The sequence below is a fragment of the Halichoeres trimaculatus genome, unplaced genomic scaffold (genome assembly GCF_033239565.1).
Source record: "Halichoeres trimaculatus isolate MK-OKI-2021-1 unplaced genomic scaffold, fHalTri1.1 fHalTri1_scaffold_5, whole genome shotgun sequence".
Taxonomy (NCBI): Eukaryota; Metazoa; Chordata; class Actinopteri; order Labriformes; family Labridae; genus Halichoeres; species Halichoeres trimaculatus.
In genome coordinates this window covers 28347752-28369744 of record NW_027437183.1, presented here as the reverse complement: position 1 = coordinate 28369744, position 21993 = coordinate 28347752, and the positions used below count along the sequence as shown (strand labels likewise).

Genomic DNA, 21993 nt, shown 5'->3' with positions numbered 1-21993 from the left:
AACACCAATGAGCTGATATGTCGCATATGTTTGAAAATAGTGGCGACGAAGAAGAAGAAGGGGAGGTGCAGCGGAGCCTTGTTCTTTGACAATCCGCTCTTACTGAGGCTTTTGGTCGGCAAAGTAAATAGAAATAAAAGCCCCAAATGGTGGGCGCTCAAAGACAGCTACATTGCCAAAGAAATGCAGCCCTTCAATACGGTTGAAAGCCAGAAATGTTCAAAATGTTTGACAGACAGTAGCCATTGACTGGGAAAAAGCACATGTCACAAACAATTCAGGAACTGTATAAACTTCCTTTTATTTAGGCTATAGTTTTTATTGTTGGGGGGTTTTTTTGGAGTTTCGTTTTTTCTTTAGAGACAGGGACTATGTTGTATTGTTTTTGATTAGTATTAATTATTTTCATGGACATGTATTTTTTTCTAAAAGAGAGTCCATTTCATTTTCATTGTATTTTTTTCTCTTTCTTGTTTGTTAAATTTATTATATTTTGTTTAATTTATTTTATTTAAAAGATCCTGACCTTTTAATTACAGTTAAATACTCTAGAAATTAAAGTTTCTTGCTTTCGATATGGTGTACTCACTCATCTCATTTATCATAATTACATCAATGAAAAAATGGGGGAAAAAATCAAAATAATATTGACAATAGTATTGTTTATCAGCAATAATATTTTGTAAAATTATCGTCTAGCAAAATTTGTTATCGTGACAGGCCTAGATACACTCATTTGTGCTGTGCTGATGGCAACTTCAGGGAATGCCTAAAAGGTTGTCACTTGTAAATCAACCAGTGCTTACATTTCCTAGATATCACAATAATCAGTGTGTTTACTAATTTGCATGGGCCTCAGCCGGGTCCAGATGGAACAAATTAAGATACTTGGACATTTTTGGTCTCTTGAGTCTTGCTGGTCAAGACATGTTTGGGACTAAGATCTTGGGAATAAAGCACTGAAATGAGATGAGAAGAACAGCAAAGTACTGGTCACATTGTTTCATATTAAGTATTATTTAGAGGTTCCTGAAGTGAGAGTAAAAGAAAAGTCACAAATTGTAGCTTGTTTGGTCCAGTGGAAAATGTTCATGTTCTGTTTTTTGTATCTGTGCTATTTTAGCTAAGTATTTCTGTCCAGAGCAACAGGGGATTGAGACACAACTATCTACGTAAACAAAATGTTGGCAACAAGATAAAGAGAAAATAATTTAAGGCCTGCTGATCTTTTTGGGTTCTTCACTTTGGCAACTCTTAAAGATTTTAAAGAATTTTTCACGCATGTTTCAGAACTCAGGTGAAGATTTATGGTGACGTTTTTCTGTAAATCACACTGACAATGTTATTAAGAAAGAGTGGTAAATCTTGTGGAAGGAGACCTCAGGGTGACGGCTGTTATCTTTTGTGGTTGTTATCAGCTCCATCTCTAACCTGAGGAGATTGGATATTAGAGAATCACAACCCTGGTGAGGTGTCATGAGGTTCACATGAAAAATTGCTTTTGATGCTGGATTCATTTTGCTTTGATGTTATTTTTTACCTGCACTGAAATAAAGACTCTACCAAGATGAAGTTGAGGTATTAACAGTTTTTAAGTTGGATTCCAGCTCCAGTAACGACACACTTGAGGCAGTGAGTCAATATACTATAACTTGAAAAAAAACATCTCTTCACATTTTCTGTTTGAAGGTTTCTTGTTTTATGCTCATCTTCTCCTCAGATTGACAAAAATTTCCTCAGTCTTTGTAAACGTGCCACTCCTGGCCTGCAGATTAAGCTCAAGCAGAGTGATGTGAATTTCAGAGTCAGACACTTTGCCTCACATCACGAGGTGTCTGAAGCTGTTAAGTGTTTCACTTAGCCTTTCTCCCTCTTCTCCACACACACGTACACACACACACTCACACTCACACACACAAGCACACAAACAATCACAAGAAGAGCAGATGAAGGAAATTTTGTTTACAGTTGCTTTGTGAAACTCAATTACACAGCCAATTGAGAATGTGGCTGTCTCTCAGATTTGCGTGATATGGTCCCCAACTATAAAAAGACTGCTGTTCCCAGCAAAGCTTCAACAACTGCTTTCACTTAGGAGATTGACAAACAAGAAAAACGGTACACAAACACAAACCCATGCACTCTCTCTCACACACACACACACACACACACACACACACACACACACACACACACACACACACACACACACACACGCACACACACACACACACACATACACACACACATCTGGATCTCTGCTTCTCTCATTCATATTTGCTGAGTGTTTTCCTGCATGGGTCCCTGGTGTTCCTGCCCCCGGACCCCTCAGATGAGGTGAGGTAAGATTTGGAGCCACAGTATTATGCCATCTGGTTATACATTCACACATGCACGCCCCTCACATGCACACATATACACGCATACAGATATACTCTTGTCATAACCCACACTGACAAACACCTGGACCTGGTTACTGGACTCTGAGGGAGAGTTGAATACCCTGTGCATGCCTGTGTGTATAAGTGGGGTGCGTAGGGAATACTGGGCTGTAGGTTAGTCAGCGCTTGAGGCTGTGTTGAGGCTCAATTTAACTTTTCAATGATTTCTGGGTCCCTGAAAAGGGCAGCTCACTTCACCAGGTCGCAAAACCTAAGCCCTGGGTCACAGGATCTACTCTTTTTTTTTTCTTTTCTTTTTTTGCCAAAACAAGGTTCTCAGGAAGAATCTTAGTTTGTTCATGAATTTGAAACAGTTAAAGGCATCATGCCTCATCCTGTATGTCACATCTGCATTAACACTGCTGGTGTTGGTATCTGTACATTTCAAAGTTTACTTCAGAGTCTTGCATCCAAGCTGTGAGATACTAAGATGATTGTGGATACTAGCAAAAACTTCAAAACTGATCATCTCTGGGAATGTATGATCACAGTTTTGTGCCTGATGTAAAACAACTTCTGTCCGTTACTTTTGGTAGATACAACTGCAATTTCCTAGTTGGTGTCCTTGTGAAAATAACCACACAGGGAAAAATAAGACTAATTCCACATCTCGTCCCTCACTATTCAAACACTTCATGACAACAAACTTTAGTAAGAGCAACGCAGCATCATCAAGGAGGTATTTCTCAATCGGACAACAGCATCATGTTTCCATCCGTGTAAAGGATACATTGGACTCGGGTAAAAACTGCTCTATTTTGTGCATTTCGGTATACTTTTAGGTTACCTTCACGATAGTCACGACAGTCAGGTAAACACAGTCTTCAAGGCAGAAATGAATGGCCAATCCTGCAACAACGCAGAGCCAAACATCGTAGATAAATATATATCTAAAAAAAAAGTCTGGCCTAAGTTCCTTCGTTGTAACTTTACTCTTGAGGCTACACCGAAACGTAGCATCCACGCAGCGAGCTGAACTGATTCCGTCGCGCGCAACCAAAAGTAAACAAGTCGCCCGCACGTGCAGCACACTGTCAACACTTAGCTAACAAAACGGGGTAACGTCTGTCAAACTTGTCAAGGTGATGCCTCACATTTTTGCAAAAGGAAACAAACGTGAAACGTAAAAGTCCACAAACCCCCCCCAAAAAACAGTTTGAATTCGTCCCACGCGTCTACTGTAACATTACTCACCTTTAGGTGCTGTCTTGTTTCGATGAGGAGGAAGAGTTGTTCTCTGTACTCCCGGTTCAGATGCTAATCAGTCTGCTTCCTCGCTAGAGTTGTAGCTCCTCTCCCATTCCACTGCTCTCTCCCCCTCTCCTTTTTCTCCAACTCACGCGCTCAGACACGCGCGCGCACGCTCCGTGTCTCCGCACCTCTAAAACTCGCTCAGCAACATGAAGGGTGCTAAGTGCCACGGAGTGCATTAGCTAGAGAAGTGAATGAAGACACATCCTCTAAAAGGATCATAAGGCTACTAAGTGTCTTTAAAGTGTCTAATGAATAATGAACTGACAATACCTGACTGCCTTTTCTTGAGCACTCAAAACAATTCACCTTAAAACCGTGGAAGTTTCCATTATGTGTTAGTCAAAAAAGAGGACTATCGTGTTTTTAATTGACTAATGCATTGTTCAGATATTACAGCGGTCTCAACTTCAAAGTGGAAAAATGAAGTCTATTCCAACTCTTTTGCAAATTATTCAATGTTTTGTTCAACTGCGTGTGGACATTGACTGAAAAAATATTTTAAAAAGAAAGTCCTCTGTATTCAACCATATGAAATCAGTTTGTAGTCAGTCTAATCTTTTCTTATGAGCTAGCAGTTGTTAAAATCGTGAAAAAATAGCACATTGTAAAACTTAAGGAATGTCACGAAACACTGGGAACTATTCAGTCCAAACAGTGCTTTAACTACATACATCCAGCTGCAACTTTAAGACATTTCACTTTTTTTTTGACTACATTGCTCTGACAAATTACTGAAAACATCTTCCCATCTCTCAAATGCTTGCTTGAAACTGCAATAGAACAAAAAATACAGCGAAGACATTCCATTCTTTGCTTTTTCAACTTCCTTTTCCTTTGGAGTATATGCAATTTTAATGCTCATGAGCGTTTTGCTTAGTTGCTTTGTCTATTGAATACTGATTCCATTTCTTAAACTAAAATCTGCTCTTTCCTCCAGCTTCTCTCTGTCTCAGAATCCCCGTCACCTCTCTTTCTATCTCTGACTCCTCTGACCTTTCTCAGCATGGTGGAGACACGCGTTGCAATCAGCATTTCACACTGCTTAAGTGGGCTCGTCTGTGCTGCCATGTGCTCTCTCAAGTAATAATACAGGAAGTTTAGTATGCTAAGATAGTTTTACACTGGAAGAAGAGAAAGCAAACAAAGAAACAGGATATTTCTCTGAGAGGTTGAAAGCGCATCATTTATTAGTCAGCTTATATCACTTGAGATAGTGTTACAAGGTGAGAATTGATCATTATGTTCCATGTTTGCCATTGAGCACAATACAAAACCCACAAACATATCACACAGTAGAAACGAAGCTTTCTTTCATTATAATTTTGTGAGACAACAAAAAGAGGGAGTTTTGAGTTCATGTGTTCCTGTGTTTGGAAAATAAGATCAGCTGTGTCCTCAGCTAAAATTAAAAGTAAATATCTCCCAAGAAATATTTTGGGATGGTTAGAGGTCAAGTGAAAAAAAAAAAGCTGACTTCCCTGAAAATAAAATCCCAGTTATCCAACAATTAACAATAAAACCAGATAAGACATTAGTCCTCTCTATAAACAAACAGAAATATACAGTTAACTTAAAGAATTGTAATACCCATGTTTGAGCTGCCTTACAACAGGGCAGGCCAGAAAAAGCTAGTTATCTTTATGAAACTAGTTTGTACTGTGGTCAGAAGGTGCAGAAATAACAATAAAAGAAAGATTATATTCAAAATAAATTCATATAAAAATGAGGAAAAAATGTATCATGTATCTAATGAATTAAACTCTATAATACTCAAATGAGCAAGAAATTTGTACTTATTAATTTTGGCTTTATATTTTGTTACATGTTTATCAGTTTTTGAGAGCATGTTGAATAGAAAAAGTAAAATACATATATCTGTTTTTATTAAGTGCCTCACTGACATATATGTTTTTAAGATAAGAAATATTTTCACAGTGCCATTTTATGTGACAGATGGAAATCAAAAATATATTATCAGCCAAAAAAAGAATAACTTCAAGCAATAATGAAAGACTGCAGCTTTCATCATTAACCCAAATTAATGCCTAGGTCTTTAAAAGAACAAATTTGCCATTTCTTCATGGCAGATTATTGTGCTGTTTAGTCTTTTAAGATATCAAATGATTTTTCAACCAAAAGTTGTTTTTTTAAGGATAATGTCATTCTGAACCTGTCTTGGAGGCGGGTTGTCATATTTGTTTAATTTGGATCAACAAAGACAGAAATAGAAGCCTGCTGAAAAACTTATAGTCAAATATCTCCCTCTCTCTGTTTTTGATATTGCATCCTGTTGAATTGAGATTTGACACAGTATTGTGGGTCAACTCATATTGCTCTTGGTGAGCTCTCAATGAAGAATTAATGAAGTCAAAAAATGTTTATTTTGGAGGAATTTCTGTCATTATAGTACACACAAACTGCACCATTTGGTGGTTATACACTTGCACATTTTCATTCATGATTTAAAAAAAAAGACTTGTTGAGTGTAAAAAGCAGATGACTTATGACTGAATTTATGTTCAATGATAGATCAGCATCCTTAGACATAAACATGACATTTATGCATACATAGCATGTCCCACTGATCCTGACCTGCAAGATTTACCTCTACCCGTTTGAGCTTTGTTTGAGTTTTATGGTTGTATGAACAGTCAGGAGGCAGCTCTACATCACCAACTGTAACTGTAAAGCTAGAAAGCTGAAGAATGGCCTTAAGGTTTATATTTTTATTGTGTGTGCATGTTTCTTGCAAAGAGGTTTGTCTCTCTTGGAGAAGAAGGTTTGGCCCTCCAGAGTGGTGCAGCACACCTGAGAACAACAGACACAGAAGCACAGAAAGGTTACAAAGAGAGCTCTTGAAGTCATATTGTAACTCCACCCTGATATAAATTACTCTTCTTTAGGAGAAAATCATAAAAGTCACACTGAGAAACTGACTCACTGAGTCCCTTACTTTCCAGCCATGCAGGCCCAACAGATATGAGCATCTAGGTCAGGGGTCTGCATCCCTTACTTTAATAGGAGCCATTTTGCCTCAGCTAACCTGGATTAAAGTCATTCAAGAGCCACACAATCTACTTACCTTCACAATACTGTAAAACTACATAGTGTATGAATTCTATAAAGAGTTAAAATCCAGTGAATTATTATCTAAACTAAAAGTTTTTTGAATTAGCTAAATTGAAAAATGTGATGTCTTAGTTTTTTTTGTTTTTAACAAGTTTGCAAACCTTTCAAATGTTTTTGAAGATAAAACAATAAAAAGTAATCAAAAATTTCAATATTTTTTGACGTTAGTAAATTTGTGGAGATTTCTAACATTTTTGAACATTCAAAAAGTTGCAAAAATCAAAAGAATTCAAAATTTACAAAAAAAAAAATGTACAGAGTATTCCAAATATTTAAACAGTTTTTAAAATAAATAAAAAATTCAACATTTTTGAAACAAAACTTGGATTTGATAGCATATATTGCTAGTATCTCTCAACTCAACATTTTACAGTTGTCTGCCAATGTTTCTATGTATCAAGCATGTATATAACATTGGCAGTTAAATGAATGCATCCACTCAGAATTATAATCTGTATTTTTGTTTGTCTTTTTGTTAATTTATTTATCTTACTTTGGGTGTAAAACTTGAGGTTAGCCACAGGTGCATGGAAAGTTGGTGGACTGTTGATGTTGTAGGGGGTGAAGTAGAGCCATGGTAGGCTTTATTGACAGTGGAAGTCATTGACATTGCCAATGACTTTAATCATCATCATTATCCCTTTGAAAGAAAAACTAAAATTCCTTATTTCACTATTTTTTTTAAGTTACAAGGAGCCACTGCAAAGGAGTCAAAGAGCCGCATGAGGCCACAGGTTGCAGACCCTTGATCTAGGTTTTACTGCAAATACACTGTAGAGCCTCCACTTACTGCACAGACAAAGCAGGTGTCATGCCAGGTGTAACCAAGGGCCTCCAGAAACTTGTCCCCAGCCTCAATAGGGAACTCACAACCATGGCAGCCGGTCCCAAACAAGGTGTAGAAGTCTTTTTGAGGGACAAAATGAGAGGGCACAGATGAACTGACCAACCCATAGATTCTGATCACCAGACCCTATCATGTGTCTTTAGTTCTCAGGTCTTTGTTTCTTACTTACCTTGTTCACAGAATGGTTCTCCATCCTCCAGGTGGAAGGTGTTGTTCCTTATGGGCTGCTGACAGGAAGCGCACAGAAAGCAGTAGACGTGCCATGTCTGCTTGAGGGCATTTATCACCTCCTGGGTGCAAAATGCAAGCAGTGCCGTTACTTGGACTTGTCAGACAAACTATGGGTAAACCAACTTTATTTGTGTTTTGATTACAGTGTCTAGAAAGTTTTCTCTACACCAGAAGGTGAAAGGGGAGTAGTGGCTAAAGAGATAGTATTAATCATGTTAACTGTAAATGAGACAGAGCCCAGATCTGATCTTTGTGGAACCCCAATTATAAGTGGTTAAAATGTTTTTGTATTTTTCAAGCTTAGACCTGTTTTACAGAAACGCGTAGCTCTTCCTACAGTCTGACCTTTTCTCATGCCATATTTAAATCTCTTTTTTTCCTTGGAGGCCACATGACCCAGCTTAAAAAAGACAAACTGCTTTCTTTCCCACCCTTGAACTGTGAGAACAAGGCAGGACAGGGAATCAATGGAAAGTTGGTGGGCCGGAGTCAATGAAGGATTAGAGGAGAGGGAGTGAGAAAACAGGTTAATAAGAAGCAGTAATCTGGTTGAAGATGTGTGAGAAGTAGAGGGTTGAAAGGGATTGAGGCTAAAGAGGTTAGAACACGTGAGGGATGAATGTCAGAGCTGTGGCGAGCGCAGAGATCTCTGCTTCCTGTCACTCTGGGTTCATACTACACCTGCAGTCCCTTAGGCATCTAAGCCTAATTTTCTTAACACCCAAACATGTCCCACATTCCTGATGTTAAGGGGTGGTCACAACAGATATTCACTAAACCTAAACTTTCCTTCGCTAGCCCTCTGAAGCTGCATGTTTGGGAGTGAAGCTGAGATGCTTCAATTTTTAAAATATGTTTGGAACATTTTATTCACTTTTATGGTTTGGTCTTAAAGCTGCGGCTAAAACTACTCATTGCTGGAAGCTGTTTGCTTAACAGTGATCATAATACAGATATACAAAGCTGCTTCATTTCTCTTCACATCAACTCACCCCCAGTATCTTGGTCTGGCAGCGGCTGCATGTTGGAGCAAAGAACTCTTCGTAGCAGTGTTCACAATAGACAGATCCCTGTTCTTCCACAAAGCCTGTATCTGCCAGAGATGTACGGCAGTGGGCACAGTTAAATTCCTCCTTATGCCATGATTTCCCCATTGCTACCAAAAATGGCCCCCTGAGAAATAAAGACATTAAAGAAGAGGATCAACATCACAGTCACTGAATGGCAAAGAGGAAAACCACAAACTGCTATCACCAGATACTGTCTATGAGTCTGATGATCCCTGATAACACCAGTTCAATCTAATGACAACAACCCAAAATGGGTGCCGGCCGACTACACATTGGTTATTTAGAGTTGTGACTGCAGGACTCTGCCTCCCCTCACACAGCATCTTGGCACCGTCTTCCCAGTGATTAGGCTAAGTGGGAAAACAACAGAGACGTATTACCTCAACACAAGAGCTGTGTTTATCTGAGCTTCCTTTGACAGAGGTCCAGGCTTGGTAATCATTAGCATGTAAGCTAATCTACCTCAAGTGTAATGTAAGGTTACACTGTTTGAAAGATAAACAGTCAGCAACAGGACACAGAGAGTCATTAGTTAGTAGTTTGTATCTGATGCATACAGTTTGATCAACTGTAGGTGAAACTAAACCCCCTTATCAACTGTCAGATTCATAGTTCTTCTGTTTCATACGCAGATTATAAACTTGTAATGGATTTAATTATCCCAAGTGGCTCCTGTGATACTGAATAATTGAGACATGGACATATTTTCCTTTCCCAGTTTAATTCCCCTGAGTAGAAAAGCCTGTCTGTGCAGCCAGGCTTGTGTCCTTTTTGATTATTCCTGTGTGAGCAGTACATCATCATGATGTGATGGAACTCAACACCTTGCATGTGGACTTTCTGACATGAAACTATCACGACAGCCTCTTTTTCTTGATGACAGGGACAATGGAGTTATCCTCCTAATTATCTTTGTTCTGTAGAATGCTGATCTAAAGGTTTATTATCCTTAGAGGATTTCCTGTTAACTCAGCCTCCCAGTGAAACTACAGTATGATCACATCTAGCAGACAGCTCTTACCTGCTGTAGTTCTCAAGTTCACTTTATTTAACATTTGACCATCACCTGATAACTATGTTGCAGTGGGCACACATGGGTGTTCGAGTTCCCGCAGGGATGTGTTCTGCCATCTGGACCAGAGTGTCCTCATCTTTAGGGTGGGGCTGAGGTTTAGGTCGGGCAGGGACAGGCCCCCTTGGGACATTAGGACCTCCGTTACCCTTCATTCCAAAAGAGGGTGTGATCAGTCCAGTCTTTGGACTGTAACCTTGAGCAGATGGATGAAAAGCTGTGTTGGTTAAGAAGCTGAGACAGTAAAAGCAAATACCAGCAGATGCATAGATAAAGAGTCTGTGTGCATGCGTGTGTATGTTTTCTTTCCTGGTGTGTAAGTTATTTGACCTTTGACCTCTCTGTCACACTCCCAGCAGGTGTCATGGTGGAATATACAGCTGGTATCATGGCTATAGATTCTCTACACCAGTCTCCCTCACATCTTTTTATTTATTTATTTATTTATTTATTTATTTATTTTAACATTACTATGACATATGTGCATGCAAACATGACCAAACACACATATACACAATCCTGGACCACCAACACATTCCTTCACCTCAAGACCAGACACCTGGTTAAACACGTGTAGCCTGGCCTTTGATCTCCACACTGTGTACGGAGGTGTGTTTAGGTTAGTGTGTGAATGGTGCGGTACTGGGACTTAACCATAACATGTCATGTTGGAGTGTGTGTGCTAAAGCAAAAAACAGAGTTAGGGTTTTATTCAATGGGAGAGCTAAGAAGTTAATTTAGAAAGTCTAAATATGCATCGATGCATCTCTTCTTAAGCTATAACATCAACTTGAAAATGAATAGTGCATCACTCACTTACAGAGAAACATTGAAGCATTAGAGCTTTGCTTCCAGCCACTTGGTAAAATGAGAAATTAAAACTCTCCATTTTTTTTTGTTAGGTACCTTTCATTCAACTGCTTATTGCTACATGTGCTGTAGAAACTTAAAACCAAGAAAACATTTATGTCTCATTTAAGTATAGAATTGTATGTTAGACTTAATATGATCCAAAGTCACCTGACAAATGCTGAAAATGTCTGCATTAAAAAAATAAATGCAAAAATTCAAAAAAGCCAATGGGGTAAGAAAAATGTTGTTGTTTAGTTTCTTTTATTAAAACATTATTCTTATTGCAAATAAGCAGAAAAAAATGTGTCACTACCCCATTGGCAGTTTTTTTTACTCAAAACAAGAAATTTGTGTGTCATTTTTGTTTGTTAAACGTCTCGATATATTACTTTTTTCCCCACACAGGTTAATATGAGTACTAGTATGTGTAACAAGACAATTGTTTTAAAAAATAAGACGTAAATACTCCTCAGATTCCAGTATTTGCAGTGTTTTTTTTACCAGCTGTAGCTGCTAACTTTGTCACAGAAGCTATCAATGAGTGACCTTTTTCTTTCAAAACAGTAAATCTGCATCAATCTCGAATGAGGCTAAAACAACACCTGCCAGAGATGTGATTTCATTAGATCATAATTTTCTGCTTTATTCAAAGACAAGTGTTTTTTTTACAGTCAGATATCTGGCACATTCAGTTTAAATTTCAACTCATCAGTAATACTGACGAGCTTGGTGTGTGCTTGTTTTATGAGTGGTTTTTGTGAAGGCCTACATTTCTTTGACTGGATTCAAAATAAGTTAGCTGCTCACTCAGGCTTGAGCACTACACTGCTGGTAGTAGTATATCTTCATAAGCCAAGGTCCCTGGGTAAATCACTACATTTGCAATTTATGTGCAGTAGTGGTTTCCTCTCTTTCGAAAGCTTTGAAAAAAAGAAAAGGGTTTTTGCTCACGATTTAATACTGTGATTAGTGAAGCCCTGCTAATGTGGACAAGTATAGAAGAGATGAACAAGGTTTGTTATACGGACATGACTGGGAGACTATTGTGTTTAAATCAGGTTAGAGGTGATAAACATCTCTGTGGCTAGCCTTTAAAACTAGATTGATCAACAATTATCTCTAGTAAATACCACTTTCAGAGTAGAACTCTTGCATGTGTGACTCATTGAAGTGTTACCGGCAAAGCAGGGCCTTCTCACCTGGCTAACGGGCTTCCACAGAGGAAAAATACCAGAAAAGAAAAAGAGTCTGCAATGACCTATTTCACAACATATGTCACGCTTCCCATGGAAAATAAGGCTCCTTTCCTTCCTGACTGGCTGCAACAACATCAAGTCCAACAGCAGTAAATCAGTTTTACACTTTGCCATGATTTGGAACATTTTATGAAGGAGAAAAAGCACTTATTAACTGTGTGGGGGATGTATTAATCACTCAAAATTCAGACTTCAAAAAAGATTTGGTTCAAATCCTGAATGAGAGTTTATTTAAGGAATCTATTTTGGGGAGTCTACGTTCTAGGCATGTGTGTGCACGCCGTGACTTATGCTAAGAAAACAGTTGAGGCACCTTAGTCTGATTATACTCCAATAGTTAATTTAATGAAAAAAAAAAGAAAATCCACAACATACCTAAGGTTAAAGCACACACACACAGCCTCACAGCAAAACAGATGTATGTTTGTTGGATTTGGTAGCAATATATTTCACAGATTTCATGCAGCAATTTGTCCTAGGAATAGAAATGTAATTCTGTCCATGAAACTCATGTATGATGCTGTATTCATTCACGACTCAACAAAGGCAGGATTGTTAGTGAGTCAGCCATAAAGAGACAAGCAAATCAGTTCATGTAAATGTGTTTTGTGTATAGCCCCAGTCTTTGGCTAAACGTAACAGAATTTTCCAGAAGGAGAAAATGTATTGAGCCCTCTAGTTTGGATCCTATCCTTACAAGACTTACTGTATTGTTCCCACAGAAAAGGTTCCTAAAAGGACACAAACACTAAAGTTCAGGAGACAAACACAACATTTACCCTGAGTCGCAGCTGGTCCTTTGATCATTGTCTTGATAACTGCTGTCTCATGGCTGTTGAGTTCTGGCTCTTCCTCTTCTTCTTCACTGTAAGAGAAAAAAATGTATAAAAAATGCTACAACTGCAACAGATCATTCCTGTTCACTTTGAGTGATGGGTCATACAAAGGCAGAGACTGGCTGATATAGGCACTTTGTTATCTTTAAAGTTGTCCTATGTAGTGACAGTCCTCTTACAGCTCAATGTACTAATAGCCACGAGGGGGAAAAAAAGACAAGAACGAAAGAGGGAAAAAAGCACAGAGTAATTTTTCAAGTTCCTGTCAAAATACAGTATGACAGACTCCAGACCACCTACCTGCTGACAGAGCTGAGACAAATATGGTACCAACCAAAACACAGCCTGCGGCTACGGCCAAAACACTACAGCACTCAACTTCATGCTGGCCTTTCTACTTGTGAGCACAGAAATGTTGCCCTGGTGGCTCTGTCATAGCAGAACAGAGTCCAGGCCACCAGGCTGATGATGGATAGGAGACGAGTAGGTCCACACAGCGCTAATATACAGCACAGCCATTCAAAAGCAATGCCAGAATATCAATTTAAATGACTCAAGAGAAAGTGAGTGAGACCACAGGAGAGTAATACAGCATGGAGCAATGAACAAAAGTTCCAGATGAACTCTAGACAGACGCCAGACTAATAATGATGGACAGGCCACAAGATTTTTCTTCCTGTTTAGTCCAACAACTTTAATTTCACATTGTTCATGGGGTTATGCATTCATTAAAAACAGTATTTCTCGAATAGGTGAAACATATTGCCACTTTAATTGATGCACTAAATGTCCCCCTTGAGATCACCGAGTATGAGCTTTAAACACTCCATTTACCGTGTGAAGAGACCAGTGGATTTAATGCCCATAGCAGCATTGGCTCCAAGAAATAAAAACAAAATTTTAGGTCAGGGGCTGAGTAATTTTAAAACACACAGCAGTAAAATTTAGTGGTGATTTCGTCAAATGGTGCCAAAACACTAGTTTGAGTGACGACATTTAGGGAATGACCTCACACATCCAGAGGTATTCTTCAGCTGTCTACACTTTACTCTGCTATATTTTCATTGGGGGTGCAAAAAAACCCTGTTCTGGCTCTTCGGGAATAGAAGCATGCATTATCAGTAGCAGTAAAGGGTTAAGGCCTTTTTTCTAACATTTGTACAGCTTATTATTATGCAGAAATTAAATATTTTTTTATAATAATTGATCACTATTTTGTTTGAAATGCTGCTAGAAGAATCGAGGGATATGCTGGGCATCCATGAAGGAAGGCCTGTAGTTGTGTCCTCCTCAGCCCGGGAAAAGCAGGACACATGTTTTGCCCAGTTTGGAAGAGCCTTCAAAATGGAACAGCCTTCAACACAACACTGGCACATTTCATCACCAAATGCAGCCTTTGAAAGCTGCAGCCCCTGAATTAAGGCACAGCTATATTCCTCCAAATCCTCTAATTGCCTGTCTTTCTTTTCTTGTTATAAGGAGGTATTATAAGTATTACTTCAAAACTACGTTAAAAGAAAAAATATGGTTTGAATTGTGCCAATAAAAGTTATTTTCTCGTTCCTATAGAAGACACAAAGTATGTCAGCTCTCCTGGTTAACAGAAGTGAAATATCTTTGCTCTTCAGTCAAAGTGGCCCAAGGGTTTCAAACTCTCCACTGCATTCTGAGATGATGTTAAATGAATAACCTCTTTATGAGCAACACAAACTCTCTTCTGTGTGTGTGTGTGTGTGTGTGTGTGTGTGTGTGTGTGTGTGTGTGTGTGTGTGTGTGTGTGTTTCAAGTATGAACACCAGCTGAGGAGCTTGGGTGGGCCAACAATCTCTCCCCAGACGTATTCCACCCATAATGCATTTTTGTAGCCACCGCCAACAGTTGGATCACTGCTGTCCTCCCCTTGTGCCTGGCTGTTAGGGGACCCATGGGAGACACGTGTTATGGCAACTGCAACCATAGTTACAATGAGTAGTGTTTGGATGTTTAGTGTGATTGAGAAAGAATAGGAAGAGGGAGGTCGCGTCAGAGTGACAGACATCAAGAGGACGGAAGTGACAGGCATGGAGACCGATAGAGGAAGAATGTCACACTTGTATATGTGCTGAATTCACCTCAAGAGATGCTCTGTTATAGCTGTTCACCGTGCCTCTGCTGTGATGTTACCTGTGCAAACACTTTACTTTGAACCACATCAAATGGTTCATGGCTGGAGTATTTTATGACGGATTTAGGGCCCGCTTTGCATCACTCAACAAATGGATGGTCCAACAACTGGACCTGCTTCAGGGCTTGTCATAACTGATTCTTTGTCCAAATTGTCCTCAAGTGAGTGGTGTAAATGTGACTGTTTTACTGCTCTGATCCCATCTGAGCCTGTTCTTTCTGGAAAGGTCAGAGTCCCTCAAACAGAAAACGTGCAACAACCAATGAGAGGAGCAGACTGCAACCAACCAGATGTCACAGCTCACACGTAAGGCAGCAAACATGAACAAAACTGCACCCAGGTATGATTGAAGCAAATACTCTTATTGGTTGTTTGCTACTGCAATACACACCAAGGCAGCAGGCAGATTAGGTGTTTGATCCCACAAACTTCTAAAATCTTATGTCTGTGAAATATTCTCAAGTATTAAGTGTGTGGTCAAGTGGTCCTACAGAATCATTTAGTGTGTGATCCAAAAATTTTGTGTTAAAAAACAGTCTAAACAGTCAGTTAAGTTGAAAAACAGTTTGTGCCTGGCTGGAGGTTGCTTTCCAAAGGCAAAACTTGCATTGGGTGTATCATAGCTGTGAATTATTTGGCAACAGTCTGTTACCTAAAGACGTAGACTGCATTGACGGGAGAGGAGAAGAGGGGGTCTCCTTCCTCTGTGGCCGACTGGTGCCAAGACACCCTTTGCAGGGGAAGAAAAAGTAAGATGAATAAGGCATGATTTGAACACAGAGAAAACATCAGAGATTAATGGTTAAATGACTGAGGAAACCATGTAGTAGTTGTGAATGTCAGGTACAAAGACTTTGAAAATCAGAACAACAAGAAACGCTTTGAGGCTACGTGATTGATATTCAAACTGTTAAACAATAAACACACAATCTACCGTGCTTTGACAAAGATTGTGATGAATGCACTCAGTGGATTGTTGTGTTAGCATTGATTTCCGCTAATCAGCCTGTATTCTAAGTACTCTGTATAGGAAAGAGACTGTCAGGCTGCTCAGCATCAGTCTTCGTTCTCATCATCTGCTTATCATTTCATATCCCAGGAGTCTGACAGGAGGACAGTAACTAACTAAACCTACACCAAGACACCAGAAGAGAGAAGTTAACAACTATAATGTCAGTTCAAAGTGTCAACTAGTGTATGTTACATTTGAAGAGTCACCAAAAGATCTAATTTACATTAAAAGTGTAAAATTGTGTATATTTTTGTCTCTTTTTCGTAATCTTTGTATTTGGAGTGCATCATTACTTTGTATGGCTCATTTGTTGGTCATGGACACCAAAATGGTTTTGTGGCTTCAGTGATATTTTTACTACTTTTTCTCCTGTGTTTGTCTGGAGATCCTACATGTAACCATGGCTGCATTGTTTACATGTGAACTCGCTGTTAGCTGCCTGTAGCATGTCAATGCTAACTGGTGTAAGGCCTGATGTCTTCCCACAAGGTGAGAAGAAGGAGGTGAGGACGACGTGCTGGTTCTCAGATGTGAGCTAAGAAGTGATGACATGGACCTGTCCTTCCATCCATCGTTATTGGGAACATAAGATCTATCTACAATAAGATGGACAAGCTAGCTGTGCTAACCCAGCAACAGAGGGAATACCAGAGGGCAGAATAGCATCATGCTATCCACAGACATGGCTAACGGAGCTAACACCAGACACCAACGTCACATTGGAAGAGCTTCACCTGCTGTGAACAGACAGGATCCAGGAGACAGAGATGGAGCATGACTGAAGAAGCTCAGTCCTGGACCCTGTGGAGGTGGAGGCTGGCTGAACTGGAGAATGATGAACAAGCTGTCATCATCCATTTTCTTGCACTTTCTATACACTTTCTTACTTTTGCTTTCTTGATTGCTGCTGTGACTTCAATTTCATTGACAATAAAGTTCTATTCTATTCTATTCTATTCTATTCTATTCTATTCTATTCTATTTCTGGTTATTTACTGGTTTCGTAATAATAATGGTAATGATCATTCAAAAATAGGATACATGTTGGTGGTGGTGTTTGCATTTGTGAGGGATCAGTATCGTTTATGGATGGCTTTATGTACAGATAAAAACTTCTCACAGTAGCTTCTAACTCTCTCTGTATTTACAGGGGAAGAGCTAAACATTATTTTGAAAATGAACCTTAATCCAAGAGAAGGTTCTGTTTTATACTTTTAATCAAGCTGCCTTCTCACATTCATATTAGAACCTCTTCAACCCAAAGCTTGAAAACAAAAATATAAGTTATAAAGGAAATTAAGTCCTTAAACTTATTAAGGAGAAAAAAACTGCTCTGTAAAGAATAGAAGAAATGTCCCCCGTTCACTGCCATTAAAACTTAGGCAACAGTGCCATCCATTAAAATGATCAGGGAGAACAAGAAGCTAACAACATGCATTCACATTAGCCATACTAACTGGATAACAACAGGTGACAAGTAGAGCAGGAAATAAGATACTCCCCAGTCCTTCATTTATTAGAGCCAATTACAGCACAGCTCGTTAATATTCTCCACCAATCAGGACAATTACACAGCGGCGTAATTGTATTCTGTAAGGCTGTGATTGGTTGATTGATGGGGGAGCTGCTGCTTTGATTCAATAGTTGCCGGTTAGCATGCTGACCATCTGGACACACTGTGCCACATATAAACCTTGTTGACTCATGGCATTGTGTAAGAGGGGCTGGAGGGTCGAGCAGCAGAGACATTTTTAGACTCTTCTCATTTGTCTCTGTCTTCACTTGTTTGTTTCAATGTTTTCGACTTCCTCATTAATGCAGCACAATGGTGAATTTCTTTTGCAGTTTGTCTTTGCTTTTCCTTATCTGCCCTGTATTATTAGCATTGTGTTCAGCCAATAAATGACCGTACTTGTTCGCTAGTATTGAGTGATAATGAGGCAGAAAGAGTACGTTTGACTCCCTCAAACGTTTACATATGTAAAACAACCCCATGTGTGCTGTAGCTCCAACATGAACTTGTATTGTGCGTCTCCTAAATGCGTTGGTTATACTGAGCATTGAACAAATGGTCCATTAACATAGCTGACTGCTGTCCAGCAGCTCTCTCCACCACACAACAGATGGTCTATAATTCTACCCCTGTGATATTCTTTGGATCAAATTCAACGCTCACACATTATACCACCCATGCCACCATGTGCATTCACACACACACTCACAGTGACAAAGACATCTATCCATCCAGACACCCACTCAAACTCTCTCACACACTTTTTTCATTCTTCATGGTCTAAATGTGTACAGTTGTGCCCACTAGCCAATGAGTGATCCGTGTGAGATGCTGCCAAGTCATTTCACAGTGACCACAGAATGTCATAGTTGTTGTGAGATGTCTCCACAGAGACATATGGAGCGTGTCTTTTGGTGTTGGCATGGAAAGGCCTGACATGACTTTCACTGTAGTGAACAGTATTGTATAAACTAAAGGGATTAAAATAGGCTTAATGTTCCTCTCAATTTTGTAAATTCACTGAGGAAAGTTACAGTTACTAAATGGTGTCAAACACTGATAGTATGCTATACATTCCAAAATAAAACTCAACAACTTCTCATCCAAAAACTGTGCTCCCACCTGTTAGTTTTCTTGGATTTCAAGCAATTACTTCTAGTTTTGTTAAGCTACATGCATCCCATCACACTGATACACTGATTTAATAATTGTCTAAATGTTATATTCAAGTTTGTGTTGTTGTTTTTATGAAAACACTCTTTCTGGGGCTAAGTCCTGGACAAAACTGAATACAAAATCTATGACTGCAAAAAAGCTGCATTTTGAAGAATCTGTCCTTGAGTCAAATAAGAACCTTCAGTAAAAAGATTATTTTTTATCAGCAACAAAGTAAAATCCAGTTTTGTCCAAGTCTGCCCTGTCTACCTCTTGTTCTTGGGCAGGTGCAGCTCACTGATGCTATGCCGCTTCTTCTTCTTCTTCTTCCTCAAGGGGAGAGGATGAGCTTGAACGATTGGAGTGATGAGCAGAGCGTCCAGTAAAGACTGAGACGTTGCCAGGGGACTGCTCTGATAAGTTTTCCTGACACAGTGATGACATGTTAAGAGAGAGGTGATAACATCATCAAACAATACAATAAGAAAGAGGAAAGGCTTTATAAGGATAGAAGCACTTTTACCTCTCCTGCTCTGCACTATGATGCACAGCATGTGGGTTTTGTGTGGGCTGTTTGGGGGCGCTGGAGGTGAGAGGAGGAGGGCAGGGAGCAGCCCTGGGCAGGAAGTCCAGAGGATTTGAAAAGAGCTCTCTCCTGTGTTTGAGTTCATAAATACCAACATATTTACCTAAATATACTGTACAACAGGCGTTTGATCATTTAGACTTCAATACTTGGGCAATATTGATCCAGTGACTTACGCATCGAAACAGTGAACTGTGGCGAAATTAGGATAGAATGACCAAACTCATGATCAAAATGTAACCCAAGTTTCAAAAAGGTTTTTGTGGTTGGCAAATGATTTAAAGCCCACATCTATTTAAAGTTACTTTGGGGACAACATATCAAATGTTGAAACTGAAAAAAAATTAACTGGTTTCTTTAAGAAAAAAAAAAACCATCATGCTTACTTTAGATTTGATGCTAGCAGCATTAAATATTTTCAGAATACTTTTGGTTGTTTGTAACAGGTTTGTGACCTGCCTGGGTATAAAAAATGGCATCCCAGAGAGGCTGAGTTTTCTCGAACAAAGATGGAAAAAGGTGTGAGAGACTTCATGGGCAGAGGTCAACCATTTCAGAATAATACTCACAACGGAAACAAATTCAGGAAAAACCAATACCCTGATCTTAAAGGTATAATTGGTAGCTTGATTTAGATTTTTTTGTTATACTGGTTAAAATGATCTTTATGTCCCGATGGCAATATCTGCTATCTACAGCAGGAGAAAACCCAGGAAAACATCAGCCAATCACATCGATTAGGAGCCAATCTGTTAAACCAATCAAATCCCGTCCTGCTGTTTTGCCCTCCTCCTGAGCGTACATTTCACCAGCGTGCACTGACTCAATGCGTGTTCCTGTTTAGGGGTGTACAGGTTCACACTCTGCAGAAAAATAGCAGAGAAACTACCCATAACCCGATTACTGGTAACTAGTCCTCGGATAATGCTAGCATGACAGTTGCGAGTACTAACAAAAGTCATGTTTGTTTATTTGTTTTTTAGCTTTACCTTGTAACATTTTGGTGTTTCATTACCTCTAAATGAGACATGACTCGACGTAGTGCAAACCATAAAATGACGTGCTGAGTCTATCTTTCAGTCATTCACAATCATAGTTGCGAATCAGCGGCACTCGTGCATGAGAGCGGGGGTGTTTCTTTGGAGGAGCTCCAAGGGGAGGGGGAGGAAGGGCTAGACGGAGTCCTGACGAGATGCTACATTCAAATTCATGCTAGTTTTTTCAGGACTGCCAACCCTGCCTTTAAGGCTTTAGGAGGTACGGCAAACAGACATGGCTCTGTAGTGGAAATCACTACATGGGTTCTAAACCACTTCTAAAACCACTACCTGTACCTTGCAAAGAGGAAACCTACTGTTTGAACATGATTCATAAGTGCCAGGAATTTCTCTGGGCTCTCTGGATAGACTAAGGGTAAGTAGCAAAGTTTGCCTGTGGTCTGTTGGGAAAAAATTGGACGTCCTTTCTGGGTATCATGGATGCTGCCTACTCTAGTATGTGGCATGACATCAGTGTACAGTTCAAAGCCAGCAAGTGTGACAGTACAAAGATTCAGAGGTACCCATGGTGTGGGAGGTATGGCAGGTATTGCTTACACATCATATACACAGGTTTTGGAATAGCATATACAGCCTTTCTGACGATGCCTTGTTCAGGGGAGACCTTGAATATTTCAACAAGACAATGCACAAGAAGTATTACTGCATGTATTACAACAGCATGGCTCAGGGGAAAGAGTCTGGGTGCTAAACTGCTCTGCCTGCAGTCCCAACTTGTCAGCTACTGAAAACATTTCAAGCATCATGAAATGAAAAAAATATGACAAGGGAGACCCTGAACTGAGCAGCCGCTTAAATCTTATGTCAGGGAAGAGCAGGTCAACATTTCGCTTTCTTCACTCCTGAAGCTGGTCTCCCTGGTTCCCATACGATAAGATAATGGTGTTAAAAGAAAAGGTGGTGCATTTGCAACATTTGATATGTTGTCTTTGTACTGTTTTAAATCAAATATGGGTTTTAAATGAATGTTAAGGTTATCAGTCATCCAGGTCATGGTCATTTAAAGCTGTATTAACATTTTACACAGTGCACTTCTTTTCTGGAATTTGTGATAGTTTTTTTGTTTTTGTTTTTGTTTTTCCCCCAGAGATTACAGAAAGAAACAGTCGAGTAATTAGTATGAACTACAGCTTGGCATTGTGCTCACTAGATGTGAACCTACTGACTGTTTTTCAAGGTTATGGTAAAACTCTTGTTAGTCTGACCTGACAGGTTTGGTGGAAATTGCACAATTATGTGCAGATGCATAACGAGACAGATGATTATTGACTTGGACTGGAGAGCTGTGAGGACAGATGGAGGACAGACATTACAGATTGGAAAGATGAAAAGCAATTTCATAACCCATCACTGAAAAGTTCACTTAAAAGTTGGAAGTGTTGTGCAGCACCTGCAGTGAGAAGAAAGGCCAAGCTGACTTTGTGTTGCCTTAAAGGACTCCGTCTGAGTTTGTCTGTACAACTTGCTGTCGCCACCACCGAGATCAGTCAAGAGGTTGATGGGCTTGAGCATCCCTG

The 21993-nt window shown here is 39.5% G+C and overlaps 2 protein-coding genes across 5 annotated transcripts in view; both read right to left on the bottom strand.

Annotated features, from left to right (window-relative positions):
* The window catches only part of bmpr1ba (bone morphogenetic protein receptor, type IBa), an 85931-nt gene extending 82126 nt beyond the window's left edge, over window positions 1–3805 (bottom strand). For both annotated transcript variants that reach the window (XM_074671130.1, XM_074671131.1), the window contains exon 1: window positions 3636–3805. The gene's annotated coding sequence lies outside the window, so the exon portion shown is untranslated. The remainder of the gene's footprint in view (window positions 1–3635) is intronic.
* A 1685-nt stretch (window positions 3806–5490) lies between these two features.
* pdlim5a (PDZ and LIM domain 5a) overlaps window positions 5491–21993 on the bottom strand; it is a 69149-nt gene continuing 52646 nt past the window's right edge. For all 3 annotated transcript variants that reach the window (XM_074671398.1, XM_074671399.1, XM_074671400.1), the window contains 6 exons: window positions 12932–13017; window positions 10039–10240; window positions 8895–9075; window positions 7841–7961; window positions 7615–7730; window positions 5491–6503 (listed from right to left, as the gene is read on the bottom strand). In XM_074671398.1, coding sequence (XP_074527499.1) covers window positions 6414–6503; window positions 7615–7730; window positions 7841–7961; window positions 8895–9075; window positions 10039–10240; window positions 12932–13017 — 796 coding nt within the window. In that variant the 3' untranslated portion in view covers window positions 5491–6413. The remainder of the gene's footprint in view (window positions 6504–7614; window positions 7731–7840; window positions 7962–8894; window positions 9076–10038; window positions 10241–12931; window positions 13018–21993) is intronic.